General features: G+C 40.0%; 1 protein-coding gene across 2 annotated transcripts in view; it reads right to left on the minus strand.

Moving 5' to 3' along the window:
- The window catches only part of nrxn3a (neurexin 3a), a 177,530-nt gene that overhangs the window by 70,780 nt on the left and 88,908 nt on the right, over positions 1-17,842 (minus strand). For both annotated transcript variants that reach the window (XM_008291066.1, XM_008291068.1), the window contains exons 8-10: positions 12,346-12,639; positions 11,130-11,277; positions 9,911-10,294 (exon numbers count right to left, since the gene is read on the minus strand). In XM_008291066.1, coding sequence (XP_008289288.1) covers positions 9,911-10,294; positions 11,130-11,277; positions 12,346-12,639 — 826 coding nt within the window. The remainder of the gene's footprint in view (positions 1-9,910; positions 10,295-11,129; positions 11,278-12,345; positions 12,640-17,842) is intronic.

Raw genomic sequence — 17,842 nt, forward strand, 5'->3', positions numbered from 1 at the left:
TGTTGTCAACATCACTTCTATCAGTCAGATTGTAAGTAGCAATTGTTTTTTTAGATGAAAAAAAACCCCTCAACACATACACTTCACGAGTTCTGTTATAGGTACACCACACTAGTAAGAAGCAGAGCCTCCATTTGCTCTTACAACAAAATCAGTTCTCCAGGCATTGATTCATGCTGACAATCTGTCATTCCACCACGTGACTACAAAGACACGCACACCATCAGCAACAGACAGGTTTTATCTTAACTTAAACCAATCTGGTCACAACATTGTTTACTGCCGTATAAACTGCAGGCTGACTAGTGCCTCATCTTAATCTTTCTTCAATCTACAGATCCTCCCGTGACTTCAACACTGTGTCGAGTTGCAATATGAGCTCAGGCTTATCTGTTCTTGCTGTAGCTGATAATGCTTCGTATTAAGATCATTTTATTTTGAAGATTTATTTTTTTTCCTGTTTCTACTCCGTGGTTAAAAGGTACAGAGTTTAATTGATTCCATGCATGAGGAGATCAATCTAAAAAGTTCAATCCCTGCTGTGTGCAGTTTTGTGAGTCAGAATGGCCCCTTGACAAGCGCAGTGGGTTGGTCGGAACTTCCAGCTTCTACAGGTCCTACCTGTTATGGATGTCGTCAGCCCATTAAATGACCATCATCACTGCGGATCACTCCTACTCAAATAGGTCTACAGAGACCTAATCCACTTTCTAGTAGGCGAAGGAAGGCTACATGCACTTAGCCTCACAATGGCAAGAGGTCAGCAATATAATCAGGGTTATTTTCTGCTTATTGATGATCGGAATGGATGACACCAGCCTACTGAGCTACTAGATGGTGGCAGAGGTCGCTACAGGCCCATTTGTATGGGAATGATCTGCAATGATGACAGCTATTTAATGGACTAATAACATCTAAATGTGGTGAAGACAGTTAGCCTTTGACAGGTGTTTAGGGTTTGCCATTAAATAACTGTCAATGCATTGTCAGGTTTCCATTCACTGTCCCTGTCAGAGAGGAATGAGTCTCGGGTCGTGCTGGTCTGGTGGTGAGCGCTGCAATCTTATGTTGGAAGATTCTGAAAATGTGCTAGGACTGCAGATCACAAAATATATTCTATGCAAGCTGTTGCTCACCTGCTGTCAAATGCTGAGCCATGGGTTAATGTGCCACAGTGTGTTCACCTTTAGACACATAAAAATCAATCGCATTTCTAATATCGTGTGTCTCTCACTCAGTCTAAAATTACCATCAGAGACATTTGTCTCTCACTTCTATTACCAGCAAGTGCAATAAAAATCTGCTTAAAGTGTTTCTGCAGAAATTTCAGCGAGTTAGTCCTTATTGGAAATGAAAAAGAAGATAATTGCTAATTTGTTAAGATTAATTCAAGCTCTTCCTTTCTGTAATAAAACCCACAAATATGCTGGTAGCACCACAGGTAATTAGGGCAGATTTTCCTTTTACTGCCCCGTCTCTATTCCACCTCATCTCGCCGTCACCCAGAGCTGAGGAGCAGGGATGGTTGCTGTTTCCTTGCATTCTGTTAGCATCAATCAGAGGTGGTTATTTGTCCTGTCACAGTAACTTAATATGATAAATGATCTAATAATATGCTGAGGCATTTTGTGTCCTCCAAACGCCCTTTGATCAGTTCGACTGCATGACTATGAAGCTGTAGCTCTACTAGATGACCACAGTGTGGAGACACAGCCCACCTGTTCACTGGGAAAGTCTAGAGGCAAAGCAGCAAGAGGATGACACGTATAAATATAAACTTTAAAGATTTAAGATTATATTAATGGGCAAAGACTGATGTACTCGAGAAGTTGCTGATGCTGCCTTAAGAATGGGAAAGAGGGATGACATGCAAAATAGTTTCTTGATTCCCAAAGTCATAAGGTTACCTCTTGTCTTTAAACGTATTCTAAGAATACTCTTAATACTCATGAGTTTGCCTTTAACATACTATCGTTGGGTGAAAATCTCGTTTTGTTTTGTTTGTTTGTTTTGCTGTGGTCTCACTTCCCACCTTATCTCCAACAGTGATGTAGTGTTAAGAACATGTTGACCCACAGCTCTGCCTGATGCTGTGTTCATTTTTAAGCAACACAGTGTTTAATTGCATTGCTTGCACTGGGCTGACTGAGCTCAAAGACTAGAAACAGGATGAAACAGCCAGCTAGGCTCAGGGCAAAGACCTTAGTCCATACAAAAAAGGTGAACTTATATAACCTGTTTAATGTTGACTGTGTGATTCCACCTTAAAATTCAATTTATAAGCAAACAGCAAATATGGTAACAGTATCTTCATTTTCCTTTGTTTTATTTTCTGGTGGTTTATTTAAATGCAAGCGAATCAATTTTAGCTGAAATTATTTTTTTTTAAGTTGATAGCATTTTTAACTGATTCTATTTAATGACTGGACAACTTAATATAACTGTTCTTATTTGGGCAGCAAACTCCAGACTAAAAGCCAGTGGGGAGCATTACATCAACCTGTTGGTCAGAATCCAAAAAGGTGAATCACTGTCAAAACAGTACATCACGATCACACCAGTACATCTACAATACGCTATCTAACAACACAACAATTACATCTGTTGCCACTAGAGTACTATAAGTGCATTGCTGTCTATCTCACAGTGCAGTTACAGTGCAGCGCATTACTGTAGCACTCTCTTTAAATTATACTTCCATGACTCTACTTCTTTTCTCACAGTTGGGGTTTCCTTAGGGTCAGCTCACTTCTGACAGTTTGTGTTTGGTGCATGTCATGAAGTGCAACATAAGCATATGGGGAAGAAAACCAAAATCTGGACTCTAAAGTGTCTCAGTAGCAGAAAGTTAAATCTCATCTCTATCTTTCGTCATGACATCGACTACTGATTTTGCTCGTGATATGTCTTCCCACAGCTTTGGCATGGAAGAAAAACATACAAATTCACAGTTTACAGTAAAGAATCTTGTTCCCACAGCATACAAAGTGTGCATAACACATTCTATATGTCAGATTAGAAAAAAAAAAATCTTCTGGGACAGTGATGCCTCTACATAAATTATTGTGTGCGTTCTTCATTCACCTGGGTGGTCTCATGTTGTACATGTTTCTCAGTCTATGCTCAACTGCACATGAAATAAATGGCGGCGTTTGGTCCGAGGGATGCCTGGCACTGATGGCTAATTGACAAGGTGTCAGATTACAGGCACGGTGTAATAAACACAATTTAAAATCTCATTACAGCTCTGAGCTGGGCTGTCAGATTAACTCTGACATGTCATATTTCTTGGATGCAACTGTGTCTGCATGTGAGATGGTCTCAACAGAGTGTGCCCAAAGGATTGATACACTTAGAACGACTGGCCTTGCCATGTTAGAACCACCCAGAGGAAGACCTTAATGCATTTTGTTTGATATTAAAATAGTGCATCGTTTTGGCACTGAAGCCATTCACCTTCAGGGTGGAGCAGAGAGAATGCATTTTCCCAAACTCTGTTTACATGCACACAGTGAGGGGAGGATTGTTGGATCTTCATTTTAACCAAAAACTGTCATCATGAAAGAAAATCTCAGCAAAAGACTGTTTGGTAGGAGGGACTTTTTCTTTGAAAAACTAACCTACAGCTTGGTGCCTGGGCTGTTGCTGACAGAATATGTGCAGTGAAAATATGCACTATGATGAATTTGTCATGTGAGCCATGTGTACTCTGGTCCTATCAATGATTTTTCTTTGTTTGTTAACCAAGGTAGGCCTCTAACAACACTGACAAAACCCTTCTTTAGTAACATGAGGGCTGCACTGCAAAACTAGTTTGAGATAGCCGGGCTTTCTTTGTGTGAGTCGGCTCGACAAAAACCAAAGCTCCAGTCAGAGATAACAGGTATCACGAAGGTGGTTATCAATTTTCCTTAATTCAGACTTTCTGTTTCACACTCTTCACATAAAAGAAGGTGTTTAACACTTCATTTGACTCTTGTTCCAAACAAAATTAAACAGTTGTGTGCAGCTGCTTCAGTCAACAGGTTGTTTGAATGGAGAACAATGACTAACAACAATTTATGAGGGCAAAAAGTGCTGCTACTGAAAATGGTGCAAGACTGAAATGGTGGAAGAAAACCGTTAAATGTGTGTTAATATATTTATTTCACGGATCAATGCAGCTGCTTATTTCCAACTGACAGCTGCACATTATAGCTGTTCAACTTTAAGCTTCATATGTTTAAACATAATCTTATATTGAAGTGCATTTAGGTCTGACACTGTCCCATAATGCATGATATCATTTTGATTTTTGGCCAAATCAAAGTAAAAATAATGTTATTGATTGAATTTTCTCTGTAATAAATACCAGAAGAATAATCCATTTTCTAATTTGTTTTCTATCAGCTGCAGAAGCAGCAGAGTAAATGGACTTGACAGCAAATCAGGAGCAAACATAAAATCATATTTATGTGATTTCTATATCACCAGCTGAATACATGTCGGATGTCCATGACAACACAATGCATACAGTGTGGGAGACTGTAACTAAACAGCTTCATTCAGTTGGATAGTAAGGTGCAGCTCAACATGTCTGCAGAGGAAACGTTTCCTCGGCTGAGAAGCTGTCGCTCAAAAAGAATCGCCAGGAAATGATTTGATTGAAAGGAGAGGCTTTTTACAGCCGATTTGAATCTAAAACTCTGAACATAACCAGGATAGCTCCACAGCAGCAGTTACCATGGAGATCTAGCAGGGTAAAAAAGAGTCTCCTTTGTGACACTGAAAACTCTGACTTTAAGCTGAACCTACCTGCTAACCCACTAGTCTCACTTCGTAGTACAGCCCTAAGTTTACGTGATCTGATAACAACAATATATCCTGGAACTGCATCACTGAACATCCTAGCATCAAGCACAAGGCAAGCAATGGCATCGGTAAAACCAACGTAATGAACAAAACCCAAAGCAAAAGCACAAGATTGAAGTGATAAATGATTATAAAGTGATGACCAATTAAATGTCTCCAATTCACCAGCTGCAGTCAATCTCATTGAAAGTCCTAATATATTATCAAGATAAACATTGTTGTCAGTACATAGGGAAATTAAAGAGTGAGAAAATTAAGTAGTTAAGCAATAAAATGAAGAATACTGTTTCTTGTTGCCTAATCTATGCCTCTGTAGTATTCAGTCATTATATTGAACAACTGTAAGTTACCCAGAGAGAGCATTATTAAATATGACTTTAAATCAATTTAAAATCCTTGTTCTTGTTCTATAGTTCCATGGTGCTTAGTTTGGTTTAGTTTTATTGGGAATGCACCTGTACACCTATAAAACGGCACATCAGCACATCTGACTTTATCAGGAATAGAACAGTAAAGTCCTCGGCGTTGTCGTGTTTTCCCAATTCAACAACCTCATCAAGATAACGAAAACCGTTTAATATCCAACATTAACATAGCAGTTTTTAATACTCAAATAGACAATTATATAAACCAACTATTAATAAAGTTTCTTCAAAAGCACACAGAAATAAAGGATCCATGAGACATTAAAGGAAATCAACAACTGATGGACTTTCATGCTTCAGGATGCAAACACACCCAAACCACGAGTCAGTTTCCAACAATATTATATTTAACAACTTCTGTTGAATCTTTGCTTCAAAGGCAGAGAGCTTTATCTCCTCCTAATTACACAAGTCAGCTTAGTCCATTGCATGGCAGCAGAATACAAACAGGAATCCTGTGTGAGAAACACTGAATCAGGTGTTGTGGATACGGAGTCCCCTCACTTCTAGACAGTAATTATAAAAGAACACAACACTTCCATGCAAAATCTTGTGAACATGTTGGGTCCTGTCCTCTACTAGACATCCTTAGCTTGCTGAAATAAAGTCAGTATGTGTAATAAATTTACTTTGTGCTAACAATGTCAGGCATTCTCTTACTAGGTCTTTAGTTCTTACATTAACTTTGCCAATACATGTCTCGCTACAGCAGTGCCTCCTGGGGGAACGTAACCCAAATAATGATCATATGAACTATTAACTATTAACTCCTCTCTTCAATCTTAGTGTCCAGATTCAGAGCCCCACCTCAACCAAAAAGATGCCATTATTCTGTTTAACTAATCAAACAAAACCTCCTGTATTCTCTGTAGAAGAAGAATCTGCATTATAGATCTCCTTGAGAAGGAGTTTTCATGTCATTCAGACTGCTTCTATGTAACGGTTACCATAAGAAGACTAGGAACTGCTCACATTAAGATTTCCTAACATCTGTACTATTTGATCTAGAGGTGTGTCTGCGTGATTGTTTTTAAGTTGACCCCCTTCTCCTTTATAAATCAATACTAATTACAGCCACAGGAGACCACAGTCACACCAAGAGTAAGAGATGTGATATATTTCTGTGAGCAACAATATATCCTCAACTCCATTACTGAACTGGTTATGTCTCAGTGCTGTGCCACTTGATTTCGCCAAATAAATTGGTCGAAGTCAGAGCCAAACACAAATAGTAGCTAACACTATGCAGAGCAGTAAACACCCCCTGGGTAATCGCACTAGTCCTGGGATTTAATTGCCGCTATATCACACATAGGCACAAACACCAGGATTTTTCCTGGCACAGAACAGACCCTCCAAGGTGGTGACTACAGTAAAAATGATTGGTCCGCATACAGTAAAGGCAATAAGTCAATGAGTACCTTATTTGACATGAATCTCCTGCTTGAGTAAATGAAACCCCAAAAACAAAACTGGTTAAATAATTTACAGACCTTTTATTCTTAATTCTCGTCAATTTGGCAATGGTGACTTTCCTTTGAAACCTGTTAAAACCTCTTTGGGAGATGCAAAAATAAATGCCCATGTTTCCAGCATCTCCATCCCTTCATTACATAACATACATTTATTTCCTGGAGACTTGCCCTACCCTAAATACTACCACAATACCACCATGCACTGACCAGAACCCCTCAACTTAAAACTCCCCTTATTCAAAACTTAAGTAGGCCCTCACACTAAAATTGTTTGATTTATGTCACAGTCCCTCCAAGTTGAGTATCCACAATGTGACAGTGTAAACAGGCGTCCTCACAGCATGGATAATATATTTATGCATGTACACAAAACATGTGGTGAGCTCCCAGATGATTTTTTTCCCACACCATGAAGCATCTGCTGAAAAGACTGATCAATACTATACAAGGTTTTGATATTAACATTAATTCACATTAAAGTAATTTAGATTAAAAACTGACCCAAAAACCAAGTCTAAAGGGATGATTCTCACACATACATGCAAACAATAACGTCAGTAAAACATTTATTACAAATCCTGACTATCTTTGTCTGCTGATAATTATGTAGAAGTATTTCAATAAAGTATCCCCTGCAAAATTATTCAAGGTGAAATACATCACATATCAGATTGACCCACTGCGACTTTTCTTTTCAAAAGTAAAAATGAGACTCGGGGGAATTATCCACTGGAGGAAAAAAAGAGAAAAGCTACTATGGACAGATATGATCAGAAAGCTGTTATTTGATATGCTAAAAAGGCACAGAAATAATTTGTGGGGTTAGGGATGTGGTAATTAGTTTTCAACTCTAATCAGCCTTTATTACACTGTCTGGGTGCCACGATGGAAACTGGTCAGAAGGTCAGTGGGATGTTCTTTGCACAGGCAGACAGCTGCACACGTGTAAAGATGGACATGTATGGAGGGTGAGAGCTAAAAACCATCCATTCATAATGAGATGCAATCTAAAGACCATGAAACCCTGACAATGCAAAATGCTGTCACAACTATACAATAAGTTACCGCACTTTGTACAAGCTGTTATGCAAGACTGATGCAGCAAATGTCTTTTCTTTCTTTCTTTTTTTACACAGATAAAAGCAAGACAGTGGAGATGGGGAAGGTTTAGGGTCAGAAAAGATTTAAGGCTAAAATCTTGAGTTATTCTGAGAACATGCATCAATCAATAAATAATGCAGCACAAATAGGTACTATTAGAGTTTCAGGAGTGTTGATGAATAACAACGATGAACCTTTTTTGCTCAACAACCGCTCTGCACACTTGTGGCATTTTCTAAACCAGTTTCACCTGGAAAGCTCCTTCAGCAGTCTTGAAGGAGTTCTCACATTTGATGGGCACTTATTAGCCTCACAAAATGGATTAGAAATTGTTTTACATCGCTCTCAAGCTCAAGTCAAGGCAAGGTCAGTCACTGTCAACCGGCAGACTGTGGTAACATGATAAAAAATGCAGAAGGATATTGCACCGCTAACATTTTTTTGTTCATGTGACACAATGCTGCACTACATCAGTCATTTACTATCTGCATCGGTGACTGAATTTTATGAAAAACAGCCCAGCAGGCTCTGAACACCTCCATTATTCAAGACTGGCAACATTTTTAAGCTTATCTAAATTTATGAATAACAGCTTAGAAAGCTCTGAACACTTTCATTATTCAAGCCCTATTTGGTGGTTATCGTTAGTTTGAACCACTATAACAATAATCCAGGGGACAAATTCTCTGGAACTTTTGGCATCATCGCTGCTGATTACGATAACACTGACGCCCCCAGAGTAACCTTCCAAATAAGTCCTGCAAACCTGAAGGTGTGTTGACAGTCTGTCTATATTTACTGATTTAAAAGGAAAAAAAACACCCAGAGGAAGCAAGACCTAGAGATTACACAAAATCAGAAATTCATGTTTTAACACTTTTACAATTCTCCCACCAATTTAAAGACATGCTATTTACAAGGTCAAATAAAAGATTTAACTGAGATGTATTCAGTAGTTATCTGTAATCTCAGATGAACTGGTAGCATCCCATAAAAGTCAAACCAAAGCTTGAAAGCAACCACTCAAACCCAATGGAAATTATTAAATTAGCCACATTAAAGAGGACACATTTAGTAGCTTTTTTTTTTTTTTTTTTTTTGTGGTTCACACAGACCCAAAATGTACTGAACTTGAATTTGTGGCATACTTTTGGAAGCAGGCACCGGTTCGGCCTGGTAATTCCATAAAGGCAGGTTATTCCTTAAAGGAAGCTTATGTGTAACTTCAATTAAGAATATTTGTTCATCAGTTCCATCACCTGTCCAGGGTGTCCCCTGCCTTCACCCTAAGTCAGCTGGGATAGACTCCAGACCCACCGTGACCCTCCAAATGATAAAGCACTGTATAGATAATGGATGGATATATGTTCACACTCTGTCTCCATTCCTCTCAGTGAATATGGGCTATCCCTGCTGCTCTGTTCTCTCCATCACTCACATTTTCCCACGCTGTTACAATCCCTTACACTCTCAACGTCACCCCTGTCGTCTAATGATCTATCTGCCTATGCTTTTCAGGCCAATCAGCCTCTAGACCGTGCTCTTTAAATTCATGGCAAGTCTGTCACTCTCGCTTCCAGGCTGCTGATCATGCATTCCTCCTCTTCCCCATCTCCATATCACCCGGGTGTCCACGGCATCTCAGCCACTCTTTATCAGCCATCTGCCAACTCCACTCTACCACCATCAGCGTCTAGACTCCAGGGGGTCCTGTCCTCTACTGCTACCCTCATCAGAGCCTTTCTGCCATAGACTTGCCTTCCACCTAACCTGAATGCTTTGATAGTGTGTAGCATGCTAATGTTTCTGCAATAAACGTCTGTTCTTTAGTTTTATATGATCTGAATGAATCTATGAATCTGTCTCTTACCACCACGGTCTGCCTACAAAACCTGCAATCAAGTGTTCCTTTATCTTTATCTGTATTTCTTCCTTGTTTGTTTCAGTCCTCTAGCATGTCAGTAGAATCTACTGTCTCTGCCTCAGAGATAGTATCCGTATGTTCTACAGTTTATGCAAGAGCACACAGCATGTCCACATCTAAACACACACACTTACCTCTCTCACAGGTGCGTGACCAGTAGCCGGTGCCGGTGCAGTCGCAGATGAATCGATTCCAGCCTTCTTTGCAGACACCGCGGTTCTTGCACGGGTAGCTTTCACACTGCTTGCCTGGTTGTTTGTTGCATGAGGGTTTGATGCCAGCACCATTTTGTGCTTCGGCAATCTGACGGATGTCCTTGCTTCGACCGTCAATGAAAAGGTCACGGATACAGCCCACGTAGCCATAGTTGAGCATTGCTGTCCAGAGTTCTGTGGGCAGGATGAGGTTGGTGCGGTCAGTTGGAAGCCCCCCCAAGTACATGTCACCTTCCAGGTCCAGAATCTCACTTTCACCACTGGCTGTGAACGGGGTCCTTCTGCTGTTCACTGAGATGGTGCCTGAGGTGGAGACAGTGGAAATCAGTTAAAAAGACAGGCTGATAGCAACAGTGGTACACAACACACAGTGATATGTCACAATCTATTATTTATCCAAATCAAAAAAAAAAAAAAACCTCACACCGCTTTTTAAAAATTTTTAGAAGATAATAATATCTGCAGCCAAATTTCAGGCATGTCTCAGCCAAAAAACTATAAGTTCACCCACACTAGAACATTGATCTGACGTATTTTTTAGCCCAGGTGCTCTATGCGATTTCCGTCAGCGCTCTGGGGGGGCCATTTAAGATGCTGGATCTGACAAACCTGACAAAACATTCAGTACAAGTCTGCTCTGTACCTTTAATCTTACTTGCGTCATTCTTTGAGCTTATGAACTTTCCTGCTGTTTTTCTCCTGTTTTGCTTGACTCTGGTCATAATTATTCAGTCTAATCTGTTACTGATCTTTTTCGGTCCTTTTGTGGACTAGTTTGTCTGCTCTAAGGCACAGATGCTTTATTTTCACAATATATCCAACTCTTGTGGATCAAAGAGTTTTGCTGACACGGTAAATAATTATTAATATTTGATTTTTTATCTGAGATCACTTCAGGTGTCTAACCAGTGCCCAGCTAATTTATTTCCAATTCTATATATTTGTTGCTATTTAATGAAAGTAATGTCATTATATGTTCTGATTGCTACAGAACAAAACTTTTGGTTTACTCCTTGAAGTATTTTTGTAATTACAGTTGTTGCACTTAAATGCATGAAAAATGTGTAGGATTTTAAATATTTACCAACAAAAAAGTGATATTTAAGATCCATTCGAGCTGTGTAACCAGTTTACTGACCTGAGCGTCCATCTCTCTGGATGTCCACGTGATACCAGGCCCCATCGTTCACCTTTGTCTGGGTGGCCTTCACCTTGATAGTCCCTGAGCCCATGTCCAACAGCAGGTACAAACTGCCATCCAACAGCTCGACCGCAAAGAAATCCACCTGGACCAGGGAAAACACACAAATGTGAACACATAGAAATAAAATCTGTGCATTGCCTTAAAATATTTACTTGAAACTAACTCTCTCAGTCATTTTGAGGGAGACAGACACAGATTCCCTCATGTGCTCAGTTCATCACCCAAAATACTCCTCTAAAATAAGATTCCATTCAATATTGAAAATATATTGCAACATCAAATTAAATGTTTAGGTTCCACTATTCAAGATAAAACTAAAACAGTGTGTCATGCATATATTTGACTTGCAGTCAGAGCAAAACCATGACATGGTGTGAGTGAGGAGAAAGAACAAATGTAATCATTTTTGATGGTGCAGCGTGAGAGGTTAGAGGGAGACGTATGCGAGAACAAAGATTTAATGACATTTGTTCTGTTTGTCAGAGTTCCAAGTGTGTTGTGTTGTGTTGTGTTTACCTGCAATACATCTAAAATATATCTCTAAAAAAGGTCGGGGGCGATCAGTGTTTTTTAGGCAACGATGGCAATGCAGATCAAGACTGGAAAGACGAGGCATTGTTGGAATTTTGACACATATAAATAGAACAAAGTATATTTCCTTGAAATTAGTAAAACCTAAATGATGAAAGAATCAAAGGTAATGATGTGTTTTGTATTTAAAAGCTGCAATTTATATTTAGTGAATAAGTACAAACTGTGTATTTTTAGACAATGTTTAATTTTAACTGACTTCTAAAATAATAATCTTTTTCGCAGATGGCATTAATTAGAGAACTAATAATGTTTTAAGAAGAAATAAGTTGATATATTTGCGATGATGTTTTTTCAAAGATTAAAACGAAACAATGTCTGAGTGGCATTTCACTCCATCGTGATGCAGCCAATGCAGACATAAGCAATCTGAGAAGTTAGCAGCAAACACTGATTCATTTTAACACCAGATGCCAGGAACCAGTCTCTAAACACTGATTGGGACATGCCTAATCTTAAAGAGTCACAAACAAAAAAAGTGTGGAAGCCACTGTTTCCACAAGTGTTAAGTTAAAGCAGGGTTGAGATGAACTAATGATCTTAAGGATTACAAACTGACCTTGGTGTTCTTCTGGCTGCGGGCGGCATCTTTGCGTTCTTGGGGTTTGCCATGGGTGAACAGGATGAGGCCATTGGGCTCGGTTGTGCGGAAATCAAAGGAGATGGATCCCATCCGCTTGGTGTTCCACTTGGGGAGACTGATGTAGGCCTCAGGAGTCTCAAAAGAAATCGGATCCAGGGTTGCCACATTCTCACACTTGTAGAACACCTCGCCCTGGATTTTCATCTTAGGGTCCACGATTCGAGCCAGACGGGACAACTCAAGACGGATGTCATTGTTCTTATACACTACCTGTGGTAGACAGGATAATAGCATTAGTCACTCTTCTATACAGAAAATTGTCTTTTCATGCCCAAGCAACACATGACACATTTCAATAAGATGCAACAATTAACATTTTCTCATCAAACCAGGAAGACCTCAAAATAACAGGGTTAGTTATCAGTGTTTTCCAGATGAATGCAATGCTTATCTGTAGATAGGAATTTTTATTTAAGCATTTGGTAATTTCCAAGCCTGTCTGTTCAGAATGAAAGGTGCTCTGTGATGATGAAGGGAAAAGCCACAATGAAAAAATTGAACACACAGGTTTTCAATCCAATAATTAACACTTGACAACGACATTACTTGACATAATTGACAAGGGATTATTATTCTCTGAAATACAGTGATAGGTAATGTAATCTAAACAAAACAGTAAACATAAAGAAAATGACACAAGTGCTACAAATTAGCAGCAATTTCTGAAATAATTTCAGCAGTGGTGTAATTGAACTACAGTAGTTTCTTATTTTAGAGACTACTGTCCTCCACTTGCACACCAGGTCCCTTTAACTGTGAATACTGGCCCCTACTGAAAGCCATGTTACTCCACCCCTTTAACATCAACTCCAAGTGCAGTAGAACAACAACAAAAGGTGGCTCTTAATGTTAAGTGTCTTATTCCCTCTAAACACCGGCAGCATGGTAACGTCAAAGAGACACAAACTCGGAATAACTGCTAAAATGTTGTCCTCGCTCTACAGTGTATTCATTTCTACAGTGATCTGGGCCTCCAGAGCCTTTTAAGTGTCAAAAACTAGGAGTAAATTATTCCTAAAAACCACACAACATGGTAAATATGAGTAACTCTATCATAACAAAGGCTCCTTTAAGCTGTTTCTACACTGAAACACAAACATGACTCCAGCATTCCTTGTAGACATGCACAAAGCAGTACTGCTTGAAAAAAATCCAAGGGGAATCACTGGGCTGAGTCAAAGTGTGAACTTGTGGCTGTTTGTGTGAGATATGTGCACACGGGGGAAAATAAAAAGAATGGGTAATTGGGTTCATGAAAACAAGTGACATGAGTGAAAATGTTATTTCAGAGAAGATATTTCAAGTGAGTGAACCACAGCAATCTGACAGGTCTCTGTGCATCGGGGTTTAGTTTCATCAAGGCCTCTGTTATGTAATTTTCATAGACTGAAACTGGTCCTTGCTTGCAGTATCAAAGATATCTGGGCATGCTAGCACGTTGTTTGATATATTGAACAATATACACAGAACCCAGCAGACAGGCAAGATGTGTGGAGCTGCAAAACAAGCTTCTTCCATGTCATCTGTTGCTTTGAATGAAATCCAGAGAAATTAGAGCTACACACGTCACTCAACACGTTACTAGAAATACTTCCTGAGTGAGCTGAAAACAGTGGTCAAACAAAAGTGGAAGCACGGGTCCTGCTAAGAGCTTAAAGTGAGGATACTCTATGCATAACTCTATGGATCGGTGGGCAAAATGAGTCTGAGAAAAACAAGAGAAAAATAATAGTGTGTCTCAAGAAACTGCAGCAATGTCCACCATTTATAGTGTTTTATTGCTCACCTATTTTGACTTGGTGTCTTCTATTTTTCTTTTTCTTTTCTTTTTTCTTTTTTTACTCAACTCCAAGAGAGCCCTGCACAACAATTCCAATGTGCCTTGACTGTCTGTTGGTGCACAAATGGCAAATAAAAATCTTGAATCTTGAATCACTGGGGAACTGTGGCGCACACAGCCGTTAGGTCAGGGGCGGGCAATCCTGGTCCTCGAGGGCCACAATCCTGCATGTTTTAGATGTTTCCCTCTTCCAATGCACCTGATTCACATGATCAGCTCATCATCAAGCTCTGCTGAAGCCTGATAACGATCCTGATCATTTGAATCAGGTGCATTGGAAGAGGGAAACATCTAAAACATGCAGGACTGTGGCCCTCGAGGACCAGGATTGGGTACCCCTGCATTAGGTGGTTGATACGTAAAGATAAAGTGTTCAGTGAACACCACAATTCATTGATCCAAAGGACAAAAATGCAGAAAATCCTCACATTTTAAAAACAATTGAAGCAAATAATTACCAAAACAGTTCACAATTCTCCTCAGCAAATTGACCAGTAGATAACTGAAGACAGCAAATGTGCACGGTAACATATCACAACTGGATAATCTACAGCATAGCACAGACGTGTTGGTTGGTTTTAGTAAAGAGTGAAATAAAAACAGTGAATAACATGTTGTTGCACAGCATCTGTCTCCATCGCCATGCTTCTACAATCTACTTATAAATCCCGCAGAGTCTGTCTGTGCTGCACTCATAGCCAGACACATAGTTTACATCTCTGCCCATAAAGCTGGTGTGGAACAGACATAGCTTCTTATATGAGTGAGTGTCCTTCCAATGATGGAAAACAAATGAATGAAAAACACCAATCTTTTATCACAGCAGCCTAAATGCTGTCAATAACAATGGGAGGATGGAGTCACGGAGGGGGATGTGTGTGTAAATTGAAATCTGCTCAAGTGGAAAATTGAAGGCCTTTTTTTCCCCCCTCTAATTCTCTGGGCAGAGAAACACCCTCTGTCTGTCTATATTTTGGGCACATACATATACAAAACAAACACACCCTCTCCTCCATCTCACTCTCTTTTATATTAATGTCTCAAGCTCCTGTTCCTCGTCCAGGGTACTGTTGGAGAGTGCAGCAGTGGCTGAGTGGGTAGATTGAGGGGCCAGGCTGAGATTATCGATAATCCACCAGCAGATTTGACAGTAAATCAACTCATCCCTTAAGGTGCTCAGGGACTGGATGGAAAATTGTCTTTTCCCCTTCTCTCCTCTCACTCTCTCCCTTTGTTGCCTCTCCTTCTCTTCATGTTACATTCATCCTCCTCTTGCTCCCTTTATCCATCTATCTCATCCCCCCCACCTCTCAGCAAGAGGCAGCCATTCTTTCTCCTGCTGCAAGTGAACATAAATACCCCGAGCCTTTGAGCAGCTCAGTCACTCACTTCCAAAATAAAAGCCTAAATTAAAAAAAAGAAATTACAGTCTTTTTGGACTCACAGACAGTACAGAAGGAAAAGCAGGGTTGAATTTCCATTGCTAGAGTTGCAGCATTTTCAAAATAAATGTTCAAATCCATCTGGAATACTGTATGACACAGCTGTACACCTTTTGTCAGTTTCTGAATTATTTTAATGTCATGGAATATATTTAATTTAATTCACAGCCTTCAATAAAACTGATAATTCAGCTGAAGCCTATATTTCAGATTCTTCTGAAAAGCAAAGTTGACATTATTTAAACTCTCCTTAAAAGATAAAATGAAAAAAATCTTTCATGCAACGGTTTAGATCTGCTATCTCTGTGTCTAAGGTTTGGTTAACTTAATTGCATTAACTGTAGGTGAATAGTTGTTAGGATATAGGACCTGAACATCGGTCTTCTCTGCCAAGGAGAAACTGTCCCTGTCAGGAAAATGTAAAATAGGTAAGGCATAGATACGTTTAGGCAACCGAGGGTTTAACAATGGCAATATGGAATCAGAAATGTGTTTCTCATCTTGGTCATCGTTTGTTGAAAACTGGTCTTGAGCAGTGACGTGCGGTGAGGTTCATGGCTGGTGAAGCACTGACTTCATCACAATCTGATTTACAAATAAATGCACTTTACACAGGAGTATATCTGCCATTTGATTGGCAGCAGTTTACAGGTTATGTTTCATATCTGCATTCTTTACACATGTGGTAATCTGCAACATGTGGTAAACTAAATCCCAAACCTGTCCTTTCTTGTTTTCTCTCTGCAGTTGTTGGTGGCTTTGGGTGCCCTGAAGGGTCTTGGTATTCTGCATACCGATATCAAACCAGATAACTTCATGTGTGTTAGTGTGCAGGACCAGCCCCTTAGGGTCCAATTAATGGACCCAATCCATTTCAACTGCTAAAGTCCAGCCTGGACTGAAAATTCAGTCATGTGGGTGCAGGTGGGTTCGTCCTGTATGGCTCAGATGGGCGGTGTCAGTCTAAACTTCTGTTCTTTTTGTCCTCAAAGGTCGCCAACAGATGTGTCATATTTGACTCTTCCCTCCTCAGGACCCCAGAGGTTGCCCTTAGCCTCCCCTTCGCTGAGGCTGTAGATGTGTGGGGGCCGGCTGTGTCCTGACCACATCAGTGAACTGCAACTATCAGACAGGTCAGCTGCTTCAGAACAATATCTAGAACCAAGTGGAAACTTCATGCAGAACACCAGCCAATGTAAATGTGTATATTGTATTTGCAGATGAAGTGTATGGCTAATGTTGTGGGTCATCCAGAGGACCGCCTACTCCATGCTAGAATATACACACCGTTCTTTTTCACTGAGGAGGAGGTTGTTGATGGTCCCAGTTGGAGGCTTATGGTAGAGTAGCATATCTGTCTCTGCTAAAGTTAGTAAAATCATCTCTTTTTTTAGCTATTGTAAAACAGTTCTCATATACATGAGGTTTTCCTTTCAATGCCAGAAGAATATGCAGCTGCCTACAACATTAAAGCAGAGGAGCAGAATGGCTTTTTTGAGCTGCCCAACTCTCTGGAGGGCCTGGTAGAAGTAGATGCTCTCTGCTCTGTTGTATGAGACTGAATCAGCTCCAGTCATTGATTTTTCTCTGAAAGGTGAGATCTGATCAGTCAACCTGACTCTGTTTCTAAATGCAAATCTATCCAAAAGATGGGGCAGCTGAATTTGAGGACAGATGGGCTTTTGTGCACCCCCTGACACGGCTGGTGGATCTTGATGGGGATCAGAGAATCTCTCCTCGTGAAGCTCTGCAGCAGCCGGTTATCACAACATCCCACCTGTCCCAGCACCCTATCAGCAGGGACTAGTAAGTGACTGTAATGTTCCCACTGGTAGCTGAGAACACATGAGGTGGGGTCTTCTGATGAATCACACCCCTGGTCCAATGACAAAGAGCCATTTGTCTGGTCTTCTGATGAGTAACAGCCCTGTCCTCCTGTGGTTCTTCTAAAAATGCTAAAGAGGAGTCACAAATTCTTCAGTAGACTTCGGGCTGCCGTTTGTCACTGCTGGCGCCCCACTGTTGAGGACTGATTCCATTTTCCTTATTTGAGTTTGCCTTTTTTGTTCCTTTTTTAGAATTTACTGTGTTTTTTTGTTTCTTATTTGAGCATACGTATTTGTTCCTTATT

This window comes from Stegastes partitus, unplaced genomic scaffold (genome assembly GCF_000690725.1).
Source record: "Stegastes partitus isolate 25-593 unplaced genomic scaffold, Stegastes_partitus-1.0.2 Scaffold713, whole genome shotgun sequence".
NCBI classification, from domain to species: Eukaryota; Metazoa; Chordata; class Actinopteri; family Pomacentridae; genus Stegastes; species Stegastes partitus.